This window comes from Nerophis ophidion, linkage group LG27, assembly GCF_033978795.1.
Source record: "Nerophis ophidion isolate RoL-2023_Sa linkage group LG27, RoL_Noph_v1.0, whole genome shotgun sequence".
Classification (NCBI taxonomy): domain Eukaryota; kingdom Metazoa; phylum Chordata; class Actinopteri; order Syngnathiformes; family Syngnathidae; genus Nerophis; species Nerophis ophidion.
The window spans coordinates 5524245-5548671 of record NC_084637.1 but is presented as its reverse complement, the minus strand read 5'-3'; the positions used below and the strand labels follow the sequence as shown (position 1 = coordinate 5548671).

The window sequence follows — 24427 nt, the reverse complement described above, 5'->3', positions numbered from 1 at the left end:
GCGCATAAAGTGAGGCAGAGAGGGACGGTGCCTGAGGGGAGACCTGTGACACAAAAGTGCTTTTCACTGTGCTCATGCTGACATGAATGTCCGGTTTGGCGGTTCGACTTTACAGTCCCCTGGAACATCACTTTCAACTCGGTAATGATGACGCTACACACTGAAAAACAAACCTGAGCGCTCTAGAGACTTACAGCCGCGTCTCAATAGTCCTGGCGTCCAAGGCTGGTGCCGTCATGGCGGCCAAATGGACAACTGGCAGTGCAGACAGTTCAAATTAACGATGCAAGCAACAGAAACACCTGAAATATGTTTGATCCCTGCGGGTCATCACTGAATATCTGCCATGCTATAACAATCCGTTCGTCAGAGCCGTGGATAGAGAGAGTATGGTCATCTCGGTTCCGGAGTTGGTCGCCAACATTGTTGTCACATGGCTTTTGATCACCTGGCCATACTCTCTCTGATTGGTCAAAAGTCCCTCGCGTGACTACAGGGCGCCATGTTGGCGACCAACTCTCGATACAGAGCTGCCAATACGATCTCTATCTCTGCCATTTATAACCCGTGTGCACCCCTAGAGTCCAAAACAGGCATTACATGTGTTATGTGACGTGATGAACTTGAAAAGTCTAACAGATTACTCTTCATTCACAATTGAAGGGGCGGTTTAGCTCGGTTGGTAGAGTGGCCGTGCCAGCAACTTGAGGGTTGCAGGTTCGATTCCCGCTTGTGCCATCCTAGTCACTGCCGTTGTGTCCTTGGGCAAGACACTTTACCCACCTGCTCCCAGTGCCACCCACACTGGTTTGAATGTAACTTAGATATTGGGTTTCACTATGTAAAGCGCTTTGAGTCACTAGAGAAAAAGCGCTATATAAATATAATTCACTTCACTTCACTTGAAGTTAAAATGTAGCTTTGGAGCAATCAACACTATGATTGGCAGATCAACTTAATGTGTATTATATTTATCCATGACAGCATTTTTGTTGTAAATTGTGAGGTGTGTCTGTTAAATTCATGGTTGTTTTTACAAATGATGACAGTTGTGAACAAGAGCATGTATTGTCTTTGTGTGATGATGTAAATGAGGTGTGGTTGTATTTTATATTAAGTATGTCTCCATGAAAGGGCATTTTATGACTTTTCTTAATTTGATTGCGTGCTATGGTATGATTTTATTGTCATAATTTTATTGCTTGATTTTTGTATCCCTTTAATTTAGGTAGTCAGAGACTACAGATGGAAATGAGCTATTTAGCTCTAATCTGGTACAGAACATATCTGTCTTTGAGCTAAATGTTTCTGTGCATTGTCCCTTCAAATAAAGACTAAGCTATGATTGTTCAGTTTGAGGGGTAATGGTTGCGTTGTTTTTTAGATTGTAATGTTAGAATAGGCCCCATCGACTCACATTATAACTGCTATTTTTTAACGGACTGTATTTGTTATGTTAATGGAGGGAGTGTAGACGGCACAGACCACGAGGGGGTGTGGTTGAGCTCTATGTTTTATAATCAAGAACGAAAGTCGCCAGAGACGAGGAGGCTGACGTCGCCGGAATCCGAGATGAGGAGAACGACCTTTCCGCGACTTGCCGATGCGCCCGGGCTGTGACAGTATTCCTGGTATATTACTATGTTCTTTCCATAAAAACTAAATTAATGTAATTATTGCCCGATGAAAAACCAGAAAATATTGTTTTGGTGTAATTGTGCCCCTTAACCACCAGATCGTCAAAAATTCATGAGCATAAGTCACAGAGCTTTGAGTTAAACTGCCATAGAATTAAATTAATGCAATAACAATGAACTCGGGCAGTTATATATATATATATATATATATATATATATATGCACCTGGGGATAGGTTGATTGGCAACACTAAAATTGGCCCTAGTGTGTGAATGTGAGTGTGAATGTTGTCTGTCTATCTGTGTTGGCCCTGCGATGAGGTGGCGACTTGTCCAGGGTGTACCCCGCCTTCCGCCCGATTGTAGCTGAGATAGGCGCCAGCGCCCCCCGCGACCCCGAACGGGAATAAGCGGCAGAAAATGGATGGATATATATATATATATATATATATATATATATATATATATATATATATATATATACAGGTATATAACATGGCAGATATAAAAAAGACTGAAACTCAACCAAGTCCAGCCTGCTTTCTCTCATTCTAGCTCAGTAGGAATTGAACAAATACAAATTTTTTTCTACTTGTCTGCTGTACAAAACAAGGTATGTAAGAAATTGTTTACAAAAAAGGCCATAAAACATGAAAAAATCAATTAAAAATAATAAACAAAATGTCATATCAATAGATAGGTCTGAAGTTGATAAACGATTTCAAGCATTAAAAGTAATAATACAAAAAAATATTGCTGACTTATGACACTTTCATGAGCGAATCACTTTTGTACTCAAAGACTAATTGTGTGTAGTCAATCTTAAGGTTGCAGACATGTCACCACCTGTCAATCAAATCCAACACCGCACTGACTAGATTGTGATTCTTCCACATGAAGATATGGAGGCTACCATACCTCCAGCATCACCACACATATTTGTTTGACACACTGGATGATGGCTTCAGGTGCCCCAGAGATGGTCACGGCCCTCTCGGTGGAGTTGGGGAGCATGTCGCCTGCCACCTGGACCTGAGCCCCTGTGGACTGGCAGAAGGACGGACGAGTGGGAAGGTGTTTGTGGTTTACTCACTCGGACGGCAGCATGTATTTTAGCTTCAAAGAAGACTTCTTCTACCTCTCTCATCTCTTTGATTTTGGAGCCCCCTTTGCCAATGAGCGAGCCGCACTGGCTGGCCGGGACCACGAGGCGCAGGGTCACGGGGGGTTTGCTGGTGGCAGGACTGTTGCTCATAGAGTTGATGATATCCTACGGAAAGACAGTTTTTGCTGTTATTTCAAGCAGAAAAAAGTATTTGGTATCTGGAAAAGATCAAAAAATGTATCAAACCAAACAGCACAGGGGATTGCAATTAAGTCGAGATCTCTTGGATTGGCTGACATAAGCTTGCACTTCCACTTGGTCCAGAGACATAAGGAGAAAGGGTGATAAAGGACCATGGACCAGGTGCTTCATCGTACGTGTAAACACATTCAGACGAATTAGTGTGTGCAGGCATTATTCCGATTCTGAAGTGAGAAATGTGTTGGATCTCGAAATGATCATTCACCCGTTCATTTCGTCTCGTAATGACGACTGCAATTCTCTCTTCAATCCTTTCAGCAAGTCAAGTCTTCAGACTGTACAAAATGCGGCTGCCAGACTCTTGACCGGTGCACCCAGAACAGTCCATATCACCCCCCAATTGACCCAGTCTTCATTGGCTTCCAGTTAAATTCCGCACTAAGTTTAAAATATTTGTCCTGACATTCAGTGCATTGCATGGTGGGGCCCCTCAGTACAGCCTCCGGTCTTCAGGCCAGGGTCTTCTGAAGATCCCAGAAACTCGTGGAGACCCGGCATTCCAGGCTATAGCTCCCAGACTCTGGAACAACTTGCACCAGTGCCTCGCTAAAGAGACTTCAGACTGTACAAAATGCGGCTGCCAGACTCTTGACTGGTGCACCCAGAACAGTCCATATCACCCCTCAATTGACCCAGTCTTCATTGGCTTCCAGTTAAATTCCGCATTAAGTTTAAAATATTTGTCCTGACATTCAGTGAATTGCATGGTGGGGCCCCTCAGTACATCACTGACTTGCTATGCCCCTACTCCTCAGGGTGCAGCCTCCGGTCTTCAGGGTAGGGTCTTCTAAAGATCCCAAAAACTTGTGGAGACATGGCATTCCAGCCTATAGCTCCCAGACTCTGGGAAAACTTGCACCAGTGCCTCGCTAAAGAGACTTCAGACTGTACAAAATGCGGCTGCCAGACTCTTGACCGGTGCACCCAGAACAGTCCATATCACCCCCCATTTGATCCAGTCTTCATTGGTTCCAGTTAAATTCCGCATTCAGTTTAAAATATTTCTCCTGACATTCAGTGAATTGCATGGTGGGGCCCCTCAGTACATCACTGACTTTCTATGCCCCTACTCCTCAGGGTGCAGCCTCCGGTCTTCAGGGTAGGGTCTTCTAAAGATCCCAAAAACTTGTGGAGACCTGGCATTCCAGGCTATAGCTCCCATACTCTGGGACAACTTGCACCAGTGCCTGGCTAAAGAGACTTCAGACTGTACAAAACGCGGCTGCCAGACTCTTGACCGGTGCACCCAGAACAGTCCATATCATCCCCATTTGATCCAGCCTTCATTGGTTCCAGTTAAATTCCGCATTCAGTTTAAAATATTTGTCCTGACATTCAGTGCATTGCATGGTGGGGCCCCTCAGTACAGCCTCCGGTCTTCAGGCCAGGGTCTTCTGAAGATTCCAAAAACTTGTGGAGACCTGGCATTCCAGGCTATAGCTCCCAGACTCTGGAACAACTTGCACCATTGCCTCGCTAAAGAAACTTCAGACTGTACAAAATGCGGCTGCCAGACTCTTGACCGGTGCACCCAGAACAGTCCATATCATCCCCATTTGATCCAGTCTTCATTGGCTCCAGTTAAATTCAGCATTCAGTTTAAAATATTTGTCCTGACATTCAGTGCATTGCATGGTGGGGCCCCTCAGTACAGCCTCTGGTCTTCAGGCCAGGGTCTTCTGAAGATTCCAGAAACTCGTGGAGACCCGGCATTCCAGGCTATGGCTCCCAGACTCTGGGACAACTTGCACCATTGCCTCGCTAAAGAGACTTCAGACTGTACAAAATGCGGCTGCCAGACTCTTGACCGGTGCACCCAGAACAGTCCATATCACCCCCCCCAATTGACCCAGTCTCCATTGGCTTCCAGTTAAATTCCGCACTAAGTTTGAAATATTTGTCCTGACATTCAGTGCATTGCATGGTGGGGCCCCTCAGTACAGCCTCCGGTCTTCAGGCCAGGGTCTTCTGAAGATTCCAGAAACTCGTGGAGACCCGGCATTCCAGGCTATAGCTCCCAGACTCTGGAACAACTTGCACCAGTGCCTCGCTAAAGAGACTTCAGACTGTACAAAATGTGGCTGCCAGACTCTTGACCGGTGCACCCAGAACAGTCCATATCACCCCTCATTTGATCCAGTCTTCATTGACTTCCGGTTAAATTCCGCATTAAGTTTAAAATATTTGTCCTGACATTCAGAGCATTGCATGGTGGGGCCCCTCAGTACATCACTGACTTGCTATGCCCCTACTCCTCAGGGTGCAGCCTCCGGTCTTCAGGGCAGGGTCTTCTGAAGATCCCAGAAACTCGTGGAGACCCGGCATTCCAGGCTATAGCTCCCAGACTCTGGGACAGTTTGCACCAGTGCCTCGCTAAAGAGACTTCAGACTGTACAAAATGCGGCTGCCAGACTCTTGACCGGTGCACCCAGAACAGTCCATGTCACCCCCCAATTGACCCAGTCTTCATTGGCTTCCAGTTAAATTCCGCATTAAGTTTAAAATATTTGTCCTGACATTCAGTGCATTGCATGGTGTGGCCCCTCAGTACAGCCTCCGGTCTTCAGGGCAGGCTCTTCTAAAGATTCAAAAAACTCGTGGAAACCTGGCATTCCAAGCTATAGCTCCCAGACTCTGGGACAACTTGCACCAGTTCCTCAAAACATGAAATGTGATCTAATACTTTATAGATACTGTAATATGATTGTTCTTGTTGATCAGTCAGTACAGATTGGTGTTGTATCGCAGTGTTGGGCATCACATACTCAAACATGTTTCATGCTGACGTAGAAGCTAGCTTATCTCTTGCCGGAGTTAGCTTTTACGGCTAATACCAAAGCACGCCGAAAGAGAGGTCCACAGTGTTTTCTCTTACAGTAAAAATATTGCAACAATTTGGTTATTATACAGGTTACGACACGTAAATGAAGTATTGTTGATAGTTTTTTAAACTATATTTAAAGTGATTTAGAAGTAGGATTTATAGCTCACATTAGCTGCATTGCTAGCTACCTAGAACGAGCCGATTTTTACATGTTGGAATGCAAAAAAAATAAACAAACAGGCCCATAATTCAGTCTGCTGACATATGCAGTAACATATTGTGTTATTTATCTACCGATTATTTTGTCAATATTATTTAGGACAAGAGGTAGAAAAAACAAATGATCAATCTACTTGTTCATTTACTGTGAATATCTGCCTGCTTTATTTTTAACATGTTCTATCTACACTTCTGTTAAATGTAATAATCACTTATTATTCTGCTGTTTGATACTTTACATTAGTTTTGGATGATACCAGAAATTTGGATATCAATCCGATACCAAGTAGTTACAGGATCATACATTGGTCATATTCAAAGTCCTCATGTGTCCAGGGATGTTGTAATGCCAAAAAATATCAACGTAATCATAGTAGTATCGACTAGATACGCTCCTGTACTTGGAATCATTACAGTGAATGTTAGGTGTAGCTCCACATAAACATAATATAATTTTTTTCTTGAACAAAAGAAGATGTGATGCCAGAAATATCGAGTTTATCATAGTAGTATCGACTAGATACACTCCTGTACTTGGTATCATTACAGTGAATGTTAGGTGTAGCTCCCTATAAACATAATATATATATTTTTTTAAACAAAAGAAAATGTTGTGATGCCAAAAATATCGAGTTTATCATAGTAGTATTGACTGGATACACTCCTGTACTTGGTATCATTACAGTGAATGTTAGGTGTAGCTCCACATAAACATAATATAATTTTTTCTAAAACAAAAGAAGATGTGATGCCAAAAATATCGAGTTTATCATAGTAGTATCGACTAGACACTCTCCTGTACTTGGTATCATTACAGTGAATGTTAGGTATAGCTCCACATAAACATAATATTTTTTTTTCTAAAACAAAAGAAGATGTGATGCCAGAAATAACGAGTTTATCATAGTAGTATCGACTAGATACACTTCTGTACTTGGTATCATTACAGTGAATGTTAGGTGTAGCTCCACATAAACATAATATATATATATATTTTCTAAACGAAAGACGATGTTGTGATGCCAAAAATATCGAGTTTATTATAGTAGTATTGACTGGAGACACGTCTGTACTTGGTATCATTACAGTGAATGTTAGGTGTAGCTCCACATAAACATAATTTTTTTTTTTTTAAACAAAAAAAGATGTTGTGATGCCAAAAATATCAAGTTTATCATCGTAGTATTGACTGGATACACTTCTGTACTTGGTATCATTACAGTGAATGTTGGGTGTAGCTCCACATAAACATAATATATTTCTTTTTTAAACAAAAGATGTTGTGATGCCAAAAATATCGAGTTTATCATAGTAGTATCGACGAGATACACTCCTGTACTTGGTATCATAACAGTGAATGTTAAGTGGACCTCCACATAAACATAAAAAATATTTTTTAAAACAAAAGAAGATGTGATGCCAAAAATATGGAGTTTATCATAGCAGTATCGACTAGATACACTCCTGTACTTAGTATCATTACAGTGAAAGTGTCATGATCCGCGCCTCGGACCATGGCATATTCTGGTTTTGTTCTGTTTGTATGTCACATCCTGTTTGGTTTTTGTCTTCCTTAGTTCCTGGTGGCACTTCCTGTTTGTTTTCGTTGCCATAGTCACGCATTAGTGTCACCTGTATCTGGTTTTTCACATGCACCTGCTCTGTGATTATTTCCTTTATTTAAGCCTGCCCTTTTTGTTCATTCGGTCTCGCAGTCTACTGTGAAGGTTCGCTGGCATTGTGGTGATGCGGGTGCGTTCTCTCATGAAGCAGTCGGATTCGGACACAGCGTGAAGGTAAGAAAGGATGATTTATTAATACTAACAAAACAGATTAGGAACAAAAAAACTTGCACAAAGGCACTAGAGACAAAACAAACAAAACTAGCATGGGCGCTAGAAGGAACTAAAGGCGCTAGCATGTAAGCTAGGGAAACAAACAGAGGAATAGCGTGGAAGCTAATGAATACAAAAAGTCTTTTACCACAATTGGGGATAGCGACATCACCTGTTGCATAGCACAGCAAACTAGACTGCGAGACCAAATGAACAAAAAGGGCAGGCTTAAATAAAGGAGATAATCACAGAGCAGGTGCGTGTGAAAAACAAGATGCAGGTGACACTAATGCGTGGCTATGGCAACAAAAACAAACAGGAAGTGCCACCAGGAACTAAGGAAGATAAAAACCAAACAGGATGTGATATACAAACAGAACAAAACCAGAATATGACATGATCCGAGCCGGGGATCATGACAGAATGTTAGGTGCAGCTCCACATAAACATGGTATATATATTTTTTTCAAACAAAAAATGTGATGCCAAAAATATCGAACTTATCATAGTGAAATCGACATGATACACTCCTGTACTTGGTGTCATTACAGTGAATGTTAGGTGGAGCTCCACGTAAAAATATATATATATATATGTATTTTTTTAAAACAAAAGAAGATGTTGTGATGCCAAAAATATAGAGTTTATCTTAGTAGTATCGACTAGATGCACTCCTGTACTTGGCATCATTACCGTGAATGTTAGGTGTAGCTCCACATAAACATAATATATATATTTAAAAAAAACAAAAGAAGATGTTGTGATGCCAAATATATCGAGTTTATCATAGTATTATCGACTAGATACACTCCTGTACTTTGTATCATTACAGTGAATGTTAGGTGTAGCTCCACATAAACATAATATATATATATTTAAAACAATACAAGATGTTGTGATGCCAAAAATATCGAGTTTATCATAGTAGTATCGACTAGATACACTCTTGTACTGGCTATCATTACAGTGAATTTTAGGTGTAGCTCCATATAAACATAGTATTTTTTTTTTTAAACAAAAGAAGATGTGATGCCAAAAATATCGAGTTTATCATAGTAGTATCGACTAGATATACTCCTGTACTTGGCATCATTACAGTGAATGTTAAGTGTAGCTCCACATAAACATAATATATATATTTTTAAAACAAAACAAGATGTTGTGATGCCAAAAATATCGAGTTTATCATAGTAGAATCGACTAGATACGCTCCTGTACTTGGTATCATTACAGTGAATGTTAGGTGTAGCTCCACCGATGGCGTTTGTTTACATTTCGACACCGGTGAGCTACGGTGTGCAGTGAAGCATGTATAGCTATTCCTCGTCCTGCAGTGATAACGATACTTGTAAGAAACATACTTTATTTGTCACCACGGAGGCGAAGATTAGTGATTTAGAAGTTGTTTCAGTGTTTTAACTTTACTTTTATCATTAGTTTTTAAGCCAAAATGCGTCTGTTCTACCTTTTCTGTCTACACACTGAGTCTGCTTTTAAGTACTCTGTATGTGTGCACTGCCGAACATGCTCCGGCAGGGGCGGGCCGGTACTTTTCCGAGGCGGTATAGTACCGAACATGATTCATTAGTATCGCGGTACTATACTAATATACCCTACAACCCCTAATTTGGTGTAACACACGGTCATGTGACAATAAAGCGCGTACCTCCTCAAACTTGTAGGCTATCATGGCGAAGGCCTTGAAGATGGCGTCCGTCGGCCCCGTGATGGTGACTATCCGCTCGGGGCAGTTGCCCTCTGAGATGTTGATACGGGCGCCACTCTGCAGGGGAGCACAGACTCAGCTATGGCCCGAAAAAAAAAAAAAAAGAACAACTTCTACTTACGTCTTCACGCATTTTCTTTACCGTCTCCCCTTTCTGAAAGGATTGATGTGTTACTTCTCAACATGTCAACAAATTGCGTATTCGAGTGATTGACAGTACCTTTCCTATGATGCTCCCGACCTCCTGCAGACGCACAAAAAAAACGCAAAAAAAAGGTTAACTAGTGGTTGATTTGTTAAAAAAAAAAGTGGAATAATTGTCTCTGGGTCCCACCTTGCCGTGCATCAGCAGCCGGATGGTGAGGGTCACATTCAGTCCACCTTCTGATTGGACCTTGATGGGCTCCATGTCGGCTGCGAGAGGAAGGGCCGTGGTCACGTCCGAGAGGAGTCCGAGGGCCAGCGTGAGCGTGAGAGTGACGCTGCAGACAGTCACCTGCCAGACAAACGTTGGTTTGTGTCATGACTTGGACTATGGTGTGGTTTGTTTTCCCGTGGTGCAAATCCACTGGACCGGACTTGGCGTGAAGGTAATGACCATACTTGCCAACCCTCCCGGATTTTCCGGGGAGACTCACGAAATTCAGCACCTCTCCTGAAAAACTCCCGGGACAAATTTTCTCCCAAAAATCTCCCGAAATTCAGGCGGAGCTGGAGGCCACGCCCCCTCCAGCTCCATGTGGACCTGAGAGAGGAGAGCCTGTTTTCACGCCCGCTTTCCCAAAATATAAACGGCGTGCCTGCCCAATGACGTTCTGACTGTAGAATGATCGAGGGCGAATTCTTGGTTTCTTATGTGGGTTTATTGTTAGGCAGTTTCATTAACGTCCTCCCAGCGCGGTAACAACACACAACAACAGCAGTCACGTTTTCGTCTACCGTAAAGCAGTTCGTCTGCCGTAAACAGCAATGTTGTGACACTCTTAAACAGGATAATACTGCCATCTACTGTGCATGCATATGGTTCGAAAAACAGTGACAGAGAATAGAACAAGGATGGACAATTCAACCCTTAACTCAACAATTAGTAAATGAGTGTTATGTGTGTGTATATGTGTAAATAAATGAACCCTGAAATTCAAGTATTTCTTATATTTATATATATATATATAATAAAATAAATATATATGTATGTATATATATATATACAGTGTACTGTATATATATAGCTAGAATTCATATATATATATATATATATATATATATGAAATACTTGACTCTTAACCACGCCCCGCCCTCCGCCCCACCCCGGACCGCGCGAAATCGGAGGTCTCCAGGTTGGCAAGTATGGTAATGACATCTTTTGTTATTAACTAAAAAAAAAAAGTAACAAACAGAAGGTGCTCTCAGCAGAGGTTCAAAACTTGGCTGTGAAAACAAAAACTCGCACAATGGCAGAACTATGGACAACAAAAACGAAAACACGTGAAAAGCATGAATCTATGGCAAGAAGTGAGCAATCATTTGGGTGTGTAGAGGGTTATGTGGTCAGGCTGACTGCCTGGCAGCTACAGGCTTAAATAGTGCCAGGATTATTGACAGGTGCGTGAGTCCAAACAAATGAGCCAGGGGAAACTAATGGTTGTCATGGAAACTGAAACAAACCAGGGTGCGCAAAAACAGGAACTAATGGAGTCAAAAACAAAACAGAACATAACTAAACAGAACATGATCTCAAAGACAAGACAGTTTGCATATAAGACCTGCGAATGAGTAATTTACAATATCTGACTCTTTCACCATTTTTCACTTTTTATGAGGTACTGAATTTTTCTGTTTTTTTATTAGCTCTAAGCTGCAATTATCCAAATTATTACAAAATTAAATCAAATCACTCTGTGTATGAACCAATAGAATATAACACTTTTTGAATGGAACTACAATATACATATAATGTATTCTGATAAACTTGTGTGTATATAACTGTATGGTATTCATATTGTTTAGTGTGCCCCGCTGATACTTTTTTTAATGGCCTGTGGCACATTCTAAAAATGCAATAAAAACTAAACAAAAAAACAAGTAGAATAAAAGAGCAAACTGATAAAATGTAGCTGTTTTTTTCTTTCAAAAATTAATAACGAATCAAAATCAATTTGATGGATTATTGACCTATTTATGGGTCCAATTACACAAAGCAGGAGTCACGGCATGGGCTCGAACCCACGATGGCCGCATCACACCCACATGCCGGCAAGGCTGTGGGCGATCAGCAATCAACGCACCTGGGACTGATGAGGACGAGATGTATTTAAACCAGTGGACCCAAAGATCCTCGCCGGAACTTAGTCAAACCCCAAAAAAAAAGTATGATATAGAAAACTTATAATCGACAGATACACCAGAAATTGATGTTGAGACTCCACTTTTATGAGTGGAGCACTGTTGGATCCCCAGTAACTTTAGTTTGGTTTTTCTTTTTTTTTTTTAATGCCATTATTCAAAAAATAATATTGAATTAAAATCAATCATGGCTCCTATTTATTTGCATCAAATAGTCCACTTTGGAACAATTTAATCGGAAAATATTGCATTCAAATAAGATAAATGACGTCATACAGATCTAAAATTGATCTAGAGATTTCAGCATTGAATAAAAAAATGTTTTAAATTAGTATGTGACTTATTTTTAACATTTTTATGACTGAGGCCCTTTTGGGTCCCAAACTTGAGGGAAGCACTAAGGATAAAAAACAAATCTGTTTGTATAATCTAATTGAAAAATATAGGAATGACCCCCGCATGCTTTGATTTTTCAGTGTGGGGCCCCCAGAGGAAAAAGTTTGAACACCCCTGCTTCAGATGACTATATCTGAAGCAGGTGTGAGGTAGCCAGCGTCCTCTGTAGTGGACATTTGTGTTTTGCATGTGTTTTTCCCAAAAAATTGCAACTCTGAAAAATGTCTAATGCAAAGGATACTGATTCATATTTTGTTGTATTATTTCCAAACTCAATTAAAAAGAGCTACTGGACACAAAAAGCATAGAGGCTAATGGATTTTTTTTATTTTTTTTATTTTTTACGTTTTATTAATTTTTTTTCACACATTTGCAAGTTTACTTGTCTCAACCAAGTGTATGGAATACAATTGCTTATTAATAATATGTTTTAAGGTGTTTTATATTTATATATATATATATATATATATATATATATATATATATATATATATATATATATATATATAAATGTTTGTAATCAGGATCAACAAAATGTAGTAAGAATAATAATAATAAAAAAATATTATTTAGACATACTTTAATACAGCAACGACTTTTCCAGCAACATGAAACGTCCAAAGCATATTTGCTATCATCTCATTCTTGTCAAGAGAAGCTCCAATCTCCCTGCTGGCTGCAACTGATGTAATGAGGTGTAATGACAATAGCAAACACTAGAGGGCGCCGCAGAGCTTTCATGTCATGCACTGAGAATTGTTTGTGTTGCAGCTGCAGTTAGTGCTCATGTATAATGATCTAAATATATTATTATAATATAAATATGTGATATATATATATATATATATATATATATATATATATATATATATATATATATATATTAGCTCCACCAATGACTGATTAAAAAATAAAAAAATACAAATACAAAAATAAATATGATTAAGAACGATTTTAAAGGGTAAAATTAAAACAATGAATAGAAATCAAATGAAAAAAAAATCCATCCATCCATCCATCCAGCCATCCATCCATTTTCTACAGTTTATTCTCTTTGGGGTCGCGGGGGGCGCTGGTGCCTATCTCAGCTACAATCGGGCGGAAGGCGTCGTACACCCTGGACAAGTCGCTATCTCATCGTAGAAAAAAATAAAAATAAAATAAGCACATTAAAAAAAAAATATATATATATATATGTATATATGTTTTATTTATTTTTTTCATTGCAATGACTGAATAAAAAATAAAACCAATAAAAATAAATAAAAATAAAAAAACAATTAAAACAATAAATTGAAATCACAAATTAATAAAAAAGAAAAAAATATATATCCATCCATCCATTATTACCGCTTATTGCCTTTGGGGTCACAGGGGGCGCTGGTGCCTATCTCAGCTACAATTGGGCGGAAGGCTGCATACACCCTGGACAAGTCGCTATCTCATCGCATATATAATAAATAAATAAAAAAAATAAAAAAATAAATATATATATATATATATATATATGTACTTTTTTTTTCATCGCAATGACTGAATAAAAAAATAAAACCAATAAAACAAAAATAAATAAATAAATAAATATGATCAAGAACGATTTTAAAGGGTAGAACCAATTAAAACAATAAATAGAAATTTAAAAAAAATATATATGTGTATATGTGTGTATATATGTATATATATATAATTTTTTAAAATTTTTATTTTTATTTATTGTTTTAATTGATTTTACCCTTTAAAATCGTTCTTGATCATATTTATTTTTTCATTCATTTTAATTTTTATCGGTTTTATTTTTTATTCAGTCATTAGTGGAGCTAAGGATATTTGAATATTGTTTTTAATATTGTTGTGCAGCACTTTGGAAACATTTATGTTATTTAAATGTGCTATACAAATCATTTTTCCCCTGGATTAAATGTGCATTAGCGCAATTTTCTCTGCAGTTTATTGCAGGAAACATGTTTCACTGACACATGATGCATCAAACTCCTGAAGCGGCCAACCTTGACAACGCCTTTATCTGCCAATCAGCGGCGAGGCTGCAGCCTCAAACGCACGTTGTGTTATTCTTCATCCTCACCTGCCACGCCTGATTTTTGCAGCTGCATGTGTCTCCCCTTTCCAGCTGCTAATTAGCAGCAGTGCAATTATGGTCCGGTCCTGGCAGGGCCTTTTTAATTGCAAGAAATCAAGATGTTCCCTCATTAAAGGCACAAATAAGACAGCTGTTAGCGGCGCTAAAGCAAAAAAAAGCTCGACGCTGAACGACTAACAATTTAATGAAGTGCTGGCCAAACCTGAGCCACCTTGTGAGAGTTACACAACTGCATGGAGAAATCCTGCCTCCCCTAAGCTTCATGCCTGTTTGGAGGCCGGGGAAGATCCGAGAGGCGGGGATTCTGTGGCCAGCTGTCTCTCCAATCTCCCAGAGGGGAGCAGATTACATAAAAAACCTTAATCTGGGTTTAAGACTCCATCCAGTGGTGCAGCTCCTCTCTGGGGAGGGCAGAGAACATAAGTGCTGCATAAAAAAAATAAATAAATAAAGCACTCTCATTCAAAGTTTGCTTCGGACTTGGTGTTTAATCTTCCTCTTGTGTTAGCTTTCTGTTACCATCTCTTATGTTAACAGGTCGGTTTTGACCCATGTCTTAAATCAGCTGTAAAATACACTAAAAACAATGATCTATCATCCAATTTGTTTCTCATCTCTTGGTTACCTCGTTAGGCTTCCTTATCCTTGAAAATATTGGTTTTAATATTTTTGGTTTGGGCCATTGGGCCTTTTTTTGTCAGTATACCCCTCCATTTCAATTTTTAAAAATGGTAAAACGAACCTCAAGAGAATCATATACATAAAAAAAGGTTGTTGTGTTACCTAACTATTACTAAGGGGTATTAGAACACATCTCTTAAATAAATATTTATTTTTTCATTTTAAGAATTTTAACTATAGTAACATCTATGGTGTTACGGGTCAATTTCGACCCATATATATTTACTTCAAGAAAAAGGCTAAAAAGTATTTTTTTCAGCAACGGAAATCCAACATCAAACAAACAACAACCAATCAAGCAAATGAAATCAAGAGAAATAGATTACTAGTTCCACAACTAATAAAAAAACAAAATCAGAGTGGCAAAAAGTGACACTTTTAGTGTCCGTCTTTTGTTTGTTTTTGTCCAGGATAACAAGGTAAAATGAGAATCCACTAAAGCTCACATGATTGGGAGAGGAGCTGGCTGTCAGTGTGTTCAGTTTTGGCTCTTATCATTGCTTTATCATCTTATTTTTATAACCGGGTCGAAACCGACCCTAACAACACCAAGGGCATAATTTCTACCATAGCATTTTATAATTTAGTGAAAAAAATTAAAATGTTTTATTTTGTTGACAAAGAGGTTCCTGACAAAGTCAAAAAGCTTTGATGCAAAAAAATAAATGTATGTGGTGTTTTTATGCATTTAAAAACTAAAACGGGTCGGTGCCGACCCTAACACAAGACGAAGGTTAAAGAGCTGTCCGAGTACGGCAGGGGTGTCCAAACTTTTTCCACTGAGGGCCGCATATGGAAAAATTTTGATGTTTTGTCATTTTCAAACTAGAACAAAATGTATGGATTTTTATTTTATTTTATTGTACATTTAAAGGCCTACTGAAAGCCACTAGATTAGATTAGATAGTACTTTATTCATTCCGTCAGGAGAGTTCCTTCAGGAAAATTACAATTTTCAGCACAATCCCATTCAAGATCAGACAAACATTACAGGGAGACAGAACAGGATCGCTGACGGGTCTGCCGGCTTCCAGCGCCCCTTACAAAAAAGATGAGATACACGTAAACAAGGGGGGGGGATGGGAGAAAAAAATAGAAGATTAAAATAAAATAAAGAAATCGGTCTTAGCCTGGGCCCTGGAGTGGGGGTGCAGACTGACGCCAAGGGAAAAAAACAACAACTCATAGCCATAGCACACATCCCTCTTACATGTGTGTAAAAGGCACTGGCTTCCATGTGACTTTAAGGTTTTACTACTTACGTATAAAATACTACACGGTCTAGCTCCATCCTATCTTGCCGATTGTATTGTACCATATGTCCCGGCAAGAAATCTGCGTCCAAAGGACTCCGGCTTATTAGTGATTCCCAAAGCCCAAAAAAAGTCTGCGGGCTATAGAGCGTTTTCCGTTCGGGCTCCAGTACTCTGGAATGCCCTCCCGGTAACAGTTCGAGATGCTACCTCAGTAGAAGCATTTAAGTCTCACCTTAAAACTCATCTGTATACTCTAGCCTTTAAATAGACTCCCTTTTTAGACCAGTTGATCTGCCTTTTCTTTTCTTTTTCTTCTATGTCCCACTCTCCCTTGTGGAGGGGGTCCAGTCCGATCCGGTGGCCTGTGTATCGGCTGGGGACATCTCTGCGCTGCTGATCCGCCTCCGCTTGGGATGGTTTCCTGCTGGCTCCGCTGTGAACGGGACTCTCGCTGCTGTGTTGGATCCGCTTTGGACTGGACTATCGCGACTGTGTTGGATCCATTATGGATTGAACTTTCACAGTATCATGTTGGACCCGCTCGACATCCATTGCTTTCCTCCTCTCCAAGGTTCTCATAGTCATTATGGTCACCGATGTTCCACTGGGTGTGAGTTTTCCTTGCCCTTATGTGGGCCTACCGAGAATGTCGTAGTGGTTTGTGCAGCCCTTTGAGACACTAGTGATTTAGGGCTATATAAGTAAACATTGATTGATTGATTGATTGATTGAAACATCAAACATCAAAGAACACAAAGGACATTAAAGACATCAAAGCAGCAGATACAAGCAGACACTTCTACATACAGCTATGAATAAAAAGTAAAAGAAACATATCCACTGCGGTGGCCTCTCGGTGTTCCACGCAGTCCGCTGGGGTGGAGGGTGGATGGCCAGAGACAGGAGCAGACCCAACAAAGCAACCAAGACAGCCGACTACCGACCACGCAGTCTGATAGTTTATAAAACCATGATGAAATATTAACATTGCAACACATGCCAATACGGCCTTTTTAGTTTACTAAATTACAATTTTAAATTTCCCGCGGAGTTTCTAGTTGAAAACGTCGCGGGTTGGAGGGGACATATTAGCGCAGCACCATTTGCGGCTAAAAGTCGTCTCTTTTCATCGCGCAATTACACAGTATTCTGGACATCTGTGTTGCTGAATCTTTTGCAAATTTGCTCAATTAATAATGGAGAAGTCAAAGTAGAAAGATGGAGCTTGGAAGTTGTAGCCTTTAGCCACACAAACACACGGTGATTCCTGGTTTAAAATTCCCGGAGGTGAAGCTTTACTATGGATCAGAGCGGTCAAGCGAACATGGATCCCGACCACTTGTCAATCGGCAGGTTTCGGTGAGAAAATTGTGGTAAAAAGTCGCCTCTTACCGAAGAGCAGCGGAGCTCGCGCCGTCCATGCAGCTGCCGTGGACTATCAGGTACTATTTAATCTCACTAAAACACTAGCAACGCAATAGAAAGATAAGAGATTTCCCAGAATTATCTTAGAAAATGTGTCTAAAAACATCTGAATCCGTCCCAATGCAATCGCCTTTTTTTTTTAAACTTTATTTCTTTTTCTTTTTTTTCTTTTAAGTCCTTGGCTATCAATATCATCATCGACAAATCTTTCATCCTCGCTCAAATTAATGGGGAAATTGTCGTTTTCTCGGTCCGAATAGCTCTTGCTGCCGGAGTGAAGTGAAGTGAATTATATTTATATAGCGCTTTTTCTCTAGTGACTCAAAGCGCTTTACATAGTGAAACCCAATATGTAATTTTTACATTCAAACCAGTGTGGGCAGGTGGGTAAAGTGTCTTGCCCAAGGACACAACGGCAGTGACTAGGATGGCGGAAGCGGGAATCGAACCTGCAACCCTCAAGTTGCTGGCACGGCCGCTCTACCAACCGAGCTATACAGCACATTGTTTATAACGGGAGCTATAGGCTCCCATTATAAACAATGTGAGGTTGTGAGGAGCCCTCACACCTGTGATGTCATCGTCTGCTACTTCCGGTACAGGCAAGGCTTTTTTATTAGCGACCAAAAGTTGCAAACTTTATCGTGGATGTTCTCTACTAAATCCTTTCAGCAAAAATATGGCAATATCGCGAAATGATCAAGTATGACACATAGAATGGACCTGCTATCCCCGTTTGGATAAGAAAATCTCACTTCAGTAGGTCTTTAAGGGTCCCGGGGACCATAAAGGGTCCCAGTCATTAAAATGTTAAAAATAAGTCAAATTATTATTATTATTATTATTTAATGCTTACAATAAATCTCTATATCAACTTTAAGTTGATATAAAGTAATACAAAAAAAGGTTTTATGGCTTTTCTGTCAAAAACTACTTATTTTTTTGATAGTAAAACAGAAATATGCAGTATTTAGTAATTATAGCCCTAAAATATCAATAATGCAGGACACCATTGATTTAAATTACTTTATATTTTTTGAGTAATAACAGTGATTAGATAAATAAAATACCAATAAATATATTTGGGATCCAAAGGGTGCTCCACTCATAAAGTGATATATTTTTATTAGGTTTTTCTTTGACTTTCAACACATAAATTACAGGATCAAAATCTATTGATTTTACATTTGAACTATTATTTTGTTTGTTTTATGCTCTTTTGTCAAAGAAAACGTTGATGTTTTTATATGGCAACCACACAATACATGCAATATTTACAACACAAAACAGTTCAAAGTGAAATACTTGAACTAATTGGAGCCTTAAAAATAATTAATTATAACATAGATTTGTTTTGTCTTTTTTTTTTTTTGACCAATGGATAAAAAAGAAAAACAAAGAAAGACAAAAGAAAAAAAACATGGCAGCTTTCTGTCAACGTTGCAACTTTTTCTCGTTAGATTTCACCTCATTTCCCCTTTTTTTAAGTGTTCTTTTTTATTTTTGCAATAGCATTTCCAGAATGTGTGGCGGGCGGGCCGGTAAACAATTATTCGCGGGCCGCAAATGCCCCTCGGGCCGCACTTTGGACACGGTCTAGCTCGTTTGCCCATGGGAAAAAAAAGTGCCTCCTCAGCTGTTATTGAAGCATTGAAAGCTTCTAGATTGAGGTCGAGCAGAACAAGGTTTGGAGTTAAGCGCGGCTCTTGCAGTGTTGGGCGTGTACATCCTTGCACAGATTGAAATTAGGTCAAGGCTTCGTGAATCATTTGGCCCGTCGGGTTCAAACCTTGCAGCGAATAGTGTTTTGTTTTGATTTTTAGGTCACATTTCTGGTTGAAAACACACAATTCTACCCCAGTTTTTGTTCAGTCCTTTTCACCGATGTGGACTACATTGTCTCGGTTGAGCATGGCGTGTCCCACATGAGTCAGTTTGTCTGGTTAAATTCCTCATGCTGTCTGCTTTTGTTTCCCCCAAAGTACAACTCCAAAATAAGACCGCCTGGGCCTAATAAAGTTGTGATTCCCACCACATTGATAAAGAAGCTGAGAAACGATATTGAATTGAAGAAATAATAATCGACAAAGATTTGTTATTGTTGAAAAGTTCCTTAATAAAATTATAATTGATGGATTGTTTGGATCAGGGGTGTCCAAAGTGCGGCCCGCAGGTAATTTTTTAACGGCCCCACGGCACATTTTAAAAATACGATTGAACAATTTTTAAAACGTAAAAAGTGATATAAAGGAGCAAACGGGTGAAATGTAACAAGAAAATGTTGCAATGTTTACTCTAATAACACAAAGCTGCCACGCAGGCTGTTTCGTTCTTTAAAAAATAATAATGAATCAAAATCAATGTCATTGTGAATTATTGACCTATTCAAGGCTCCAATTACGTCACATTAAATTTTCCACTTTGAGATATTTTTTGGGGGAAAATGTTGCGTATTTTGTGTTTGCCATATAAAAAACTGAGCTGTTTTTTTAAAAGAAGGGCCTAAAATGAACAAACCAAAAACATAAACAACAATAAAACTTATAATTGACGGATAGATCTGAAGTTGATTTCGAGATTATTGTGTTTAAAATAAACAGTAAAAATATGTATAATTTATTTTTTGAGACTTTAATGAGTAGGACCCTTTGGGATACCCAATAATTTTAGTGTGATTTGTTTTTAAGTGTCATTGCTCAAACAATAATAATGAATTAAAATCAATGGTGTTATTAGTTAGTGACTTTTTTAAGGCTCCAATTATTATATAATCTCAAATATTCCACTTAAAAAAAATATTGGGTGATAATATTGCATATTTTGTGTTTTTTTCCATTACAAAACAGGGTTTTCTTTGACAAAAAGAGCATACAACTTAAATCTTTAAAATCATTATTTTGACAGATGGAGCTAATGTTGATCTGGAGATTTAAAACTTGAATAATAATAAAACAAAGTAATACAGAATAATGATGCATTTTTAATATTTTTTTGACCAAAACCCTTTGGGGTCTCCGGGATCAAGCCTGAGTAGAGGCCGGAATTTATATTATGTATTGGTTTTTAAAATAGAAAAATGTCAAAATGGCCCCCGCTTGCTTTGATTTTTCAGTCTGTGGACCTAAGTGGAAAAAGTTTGGACACCCCTGGTTTAGATAAGGTTACATTTTTATTCCTCAAGGTAAGTATCCCTAACTGTACGGGAAAAAATAACATAAACATTTTTGCATTAAATGTCATGAATAATTAACATCTTGCACTTTAGGATTGCTGCTTTATTTATTATTTATTTATCATTTTACCCTGTTTTATTTATTTTATACATACTTTTTCTGAATAAAGTACAACCATTCATTTCTCAGTAATTAGTTCCATTTGTCACAATTTAATTTACTATAATAGGTTTTTATAAATGAGTTAAAATTAAGTTGCGGACTCAAAGTGAAAATAGTTTGACTAATTAAAATTAAAAAAAAGTTGACTTAACAGTGATGTGCAGGCAGGGGAGGCGGGGCTTCACATGCCATCATGGAAAGAAAAAAAATGTAAAAAAAAAAAAAAAAAAATTAAATTGTTTCCAGTGATTATACTTTATAAAGTTATTTTCCATTTAACTTCACCAGTTTTAGATTCTTTTTATTCAAAATCGCTGAATTTTCACATTTGCCGTTCAAACACTGAGAAGAGACTTGCGGTGAGGCAGCAGCCAGTCCAGCCTCACCATGGATTGCGCAATGAGACCGTATTGCTATATGAATGATATTATACATTTCCATAGTTTAGTTAGCTGAGGTATATAATGTATTTTGTCAACAACTGTATGTGTGTAACGTATTTCCTGTGCTGGGCAATCATAAAACGGCTGCAAAGACGCACTGTGTGAGGCTGCTGTTCTCCCGCCTCCTGGCGATAGAGGGCGCTAGGGATCCCAGGGATCATTCTTGCCACAACTCGGCTGCAGAAGAAGTGACAACAAGCAGCAAGAGTGAGCAGCATGTGTTTATTTTTTCCTCTCCCCTGGACTTTTTACACGGATGATTACATATCTAAAATGAAACAGTTTTCTAAACTGGACTTTCAATCGAAGCAGGAGGTAATAATTAAAGGAAGACCAACGCCGGAGCTAAAAGGTTTGCTTCAGACTGATCTCAATCAAGACAGAGAGACTTTTAAAACTGAAGAAAGATAAAGAAGACTTCTACAAACAAATTATCGATGACTTCATTTATAAGTAAAGGTAAGACCATAATAACGTTTTTTTTATTAAATGTGCTTTTTTATGTGCTACGGTTTGTAGGTGTAAAGAATGCTGGTCTGAGCTTTTAAACATAACCCAATCAAATGGTGAATAAGATACTCTTTAGGGTTCATTTGTTTGTAAATCTGACTGTGATGAAGTCAGTGCCTCACCAGCCTTGAACCTCTCCTCAAGTCACTGGTTGACTAGCGGACTATTAGAATAATCGTTAGTTGCAGTACAAAGGCACCGATGTCACAAGTTGGCCAACAAGAGGCTTGAATAAAGGTAGGAGTATTCAAGTTAAAATGTTTATTAAGTCATTTATATGTATCTTGTATTATTTTCTGCATGTTTGAGGCTAATGTTTTTCAGGTTTTATGCGGTTCGGTTTTAGTCCGACTTTTTGAAACGGACTACCAACAGAAAATAACTGTGCTGTATTTTATTCAAAGTTCCTCAATGATTTTGTGTCTGGTTGTTCTCTGATCACTTGAGTGCGACACCTAATATAAACATAAAATAAATGTAAAAAGGGTTGCAGCTATCCATTATTTTAGTCAGCTGGTAATCTACAGTTTAGTTTGTTCGATTGATCGAGTAATTGGATGAAACACACAATATAGCCCCGTGTGTAAATAGTTGAAATTAACAATTATTTTTCTGCTTTCCATAACCTTCAATCTTTTTTTCCGAATACATGCACATCATCAACATTGAATTTGCATTTTTAAAATATACATTAAAACATGAATACAAACCAAAAACACCACCATGCAGCGACCGTGCAGAAACTATGTCCACTTATTTGAAGTTCCAGGAAACTCGTTTTTTCTGCATATTTATTAATTAATTACGCTCATTAAACAATTGAAACAATAGAATACAAATCAGAGCTTTTTTCTAATCGAATGTACTCGAGTAATCATTGCAGCCCTAAATGTTAGCGTATTTATTACTGTCATTAAACTATTGATAAAAGCAACAGAATATAAATCGAAGCTTTTTTTTTTAAACAACTTGCTTGTTTAGTCGTTGCCACCCTAATTGTGACAGTCTTAATTATTGTCATGCAAAATGATTTATTTGCTTTCCACAATTAATTCCAGTGACACTCAATAAGAAAATAAATCTTATAAAAGGTATGCATGTATATATATATATATATATATAGATAGATAGATAGATAGATATGTGTATGTATATGTATGTATGTGTATATATATATATATTTATATATGTATGTATATATATATATATATATATATATAAGAAATACTTACACTTTCAGTTAATTCTAGCTATATATACAGTACACTGTATATATATATTTATTTTATTTTATATATATATATATATATATATATATATATATATATATATATATAAGTAAAAGAAATAGTTGAATTTCAGTGTTCATTTATTTACACATACACACACACACACATAACACTAATCTACTCATTGTTGAGTTAAGGGTTGAATTGTCCATCCTCGTTCTATTCTCTGTCACTATTTTTCTAACCATATGCATGTACAGTAGATGGCAGTATTGTCCTGTTTAAGAGTGTCACAACATTGCTGTTTACGGCAGACGAACTGCTTTACGGTAGACGAAAACGCGACTGCTGTTGTTGTGTGTTGTTACCGCTGTGTGTGTATGTATGTATGTGCATATATATATACATATATATGTATGGATATATATATATATATATGTATGTATGTATATGTATGGATATATATATATATATATATATATATATATATATATATATATATGTATGTATGTATGTATGTATGTATGGATACATGTATGCATATGTGTATATATGTATGTATATAAATATATATATATATATATATGTATGTATATATATATATATAAGTAATGTATATGTAAGTATATATGTATGTATATATACAAATAAATTATTGTATATATGCATGTATATATATATATATATATATATATATATACATATATATATATATATATACAAATAAATTATTGTATATATGTATGTATATATATATATATATATATACATATATATAAATGTATGTACAGTATATATGTATATATATAAATGATATAAATGTATGTATATATGTATGTATGTAGGTATATACAACTATATTTGGGCTTAAAAAAGTGCTTTTATGGAAGTTTTATGGGAAAAATGCTAACCCCCTTGTCTGACATTATGGGCACGAATTTGGGGGCAGGGACACATTGGGGGTGGTGGGGGGTTGGGGGTCACAACGAGGGAATTTTTTATGACATCTGACAGGGAAAGTGGGTCATGCTCGGTGTTGCAGCGCTGTTAGCCTCCTCCTCTATGGCGGCTATTGAATTAATCACGCTACACGCTCGGCTGGGCA

General features: G+C 38.0%; 1 protein-coding gene across 6 annotated transcripts in view; it reads right to left on the bottom strand.

Annotated features, from left to right (window-relative positions):
• The window catches only part of LOC133544182 (poly(rC)-binding protein 3-like), a 47034-nt gene that overhangs the window by 12203 nt on the left and 10404 nt on the right, over positions 1-24427 (bottom strand). For all 6 annotated transcript variants that reach the window (XM_061889292.1, XM_061889296.1, XM_061889291.1 and 3 more), the window contains exons 2-7: positions 9941-10102; positions 9827-9850; positions 9728-9760; positions 9547-9663; positions 2775-2906; positions 2555-2683 (exon numbers count right to left, since the gene is read on the bottom strand). In XM_061889292.1, coding sequence (XP_061745276.1) covers positions 2555-2683; positions 2775-2906; positions 9547-9663; positions 9728-9760; positions 9827-9850; positions 9941-10015 — 510 coding nt within the window. In that variant the 5' untranslated portion in view covers positions 10016-10102. The remainder of the gene's footprint in view (positions 1-2554; positions 2684-2774; positions 2907-9546; positions 9664-9727; positions 9761-9826; positions 9851-9940; positions 10103-24427) is intronic.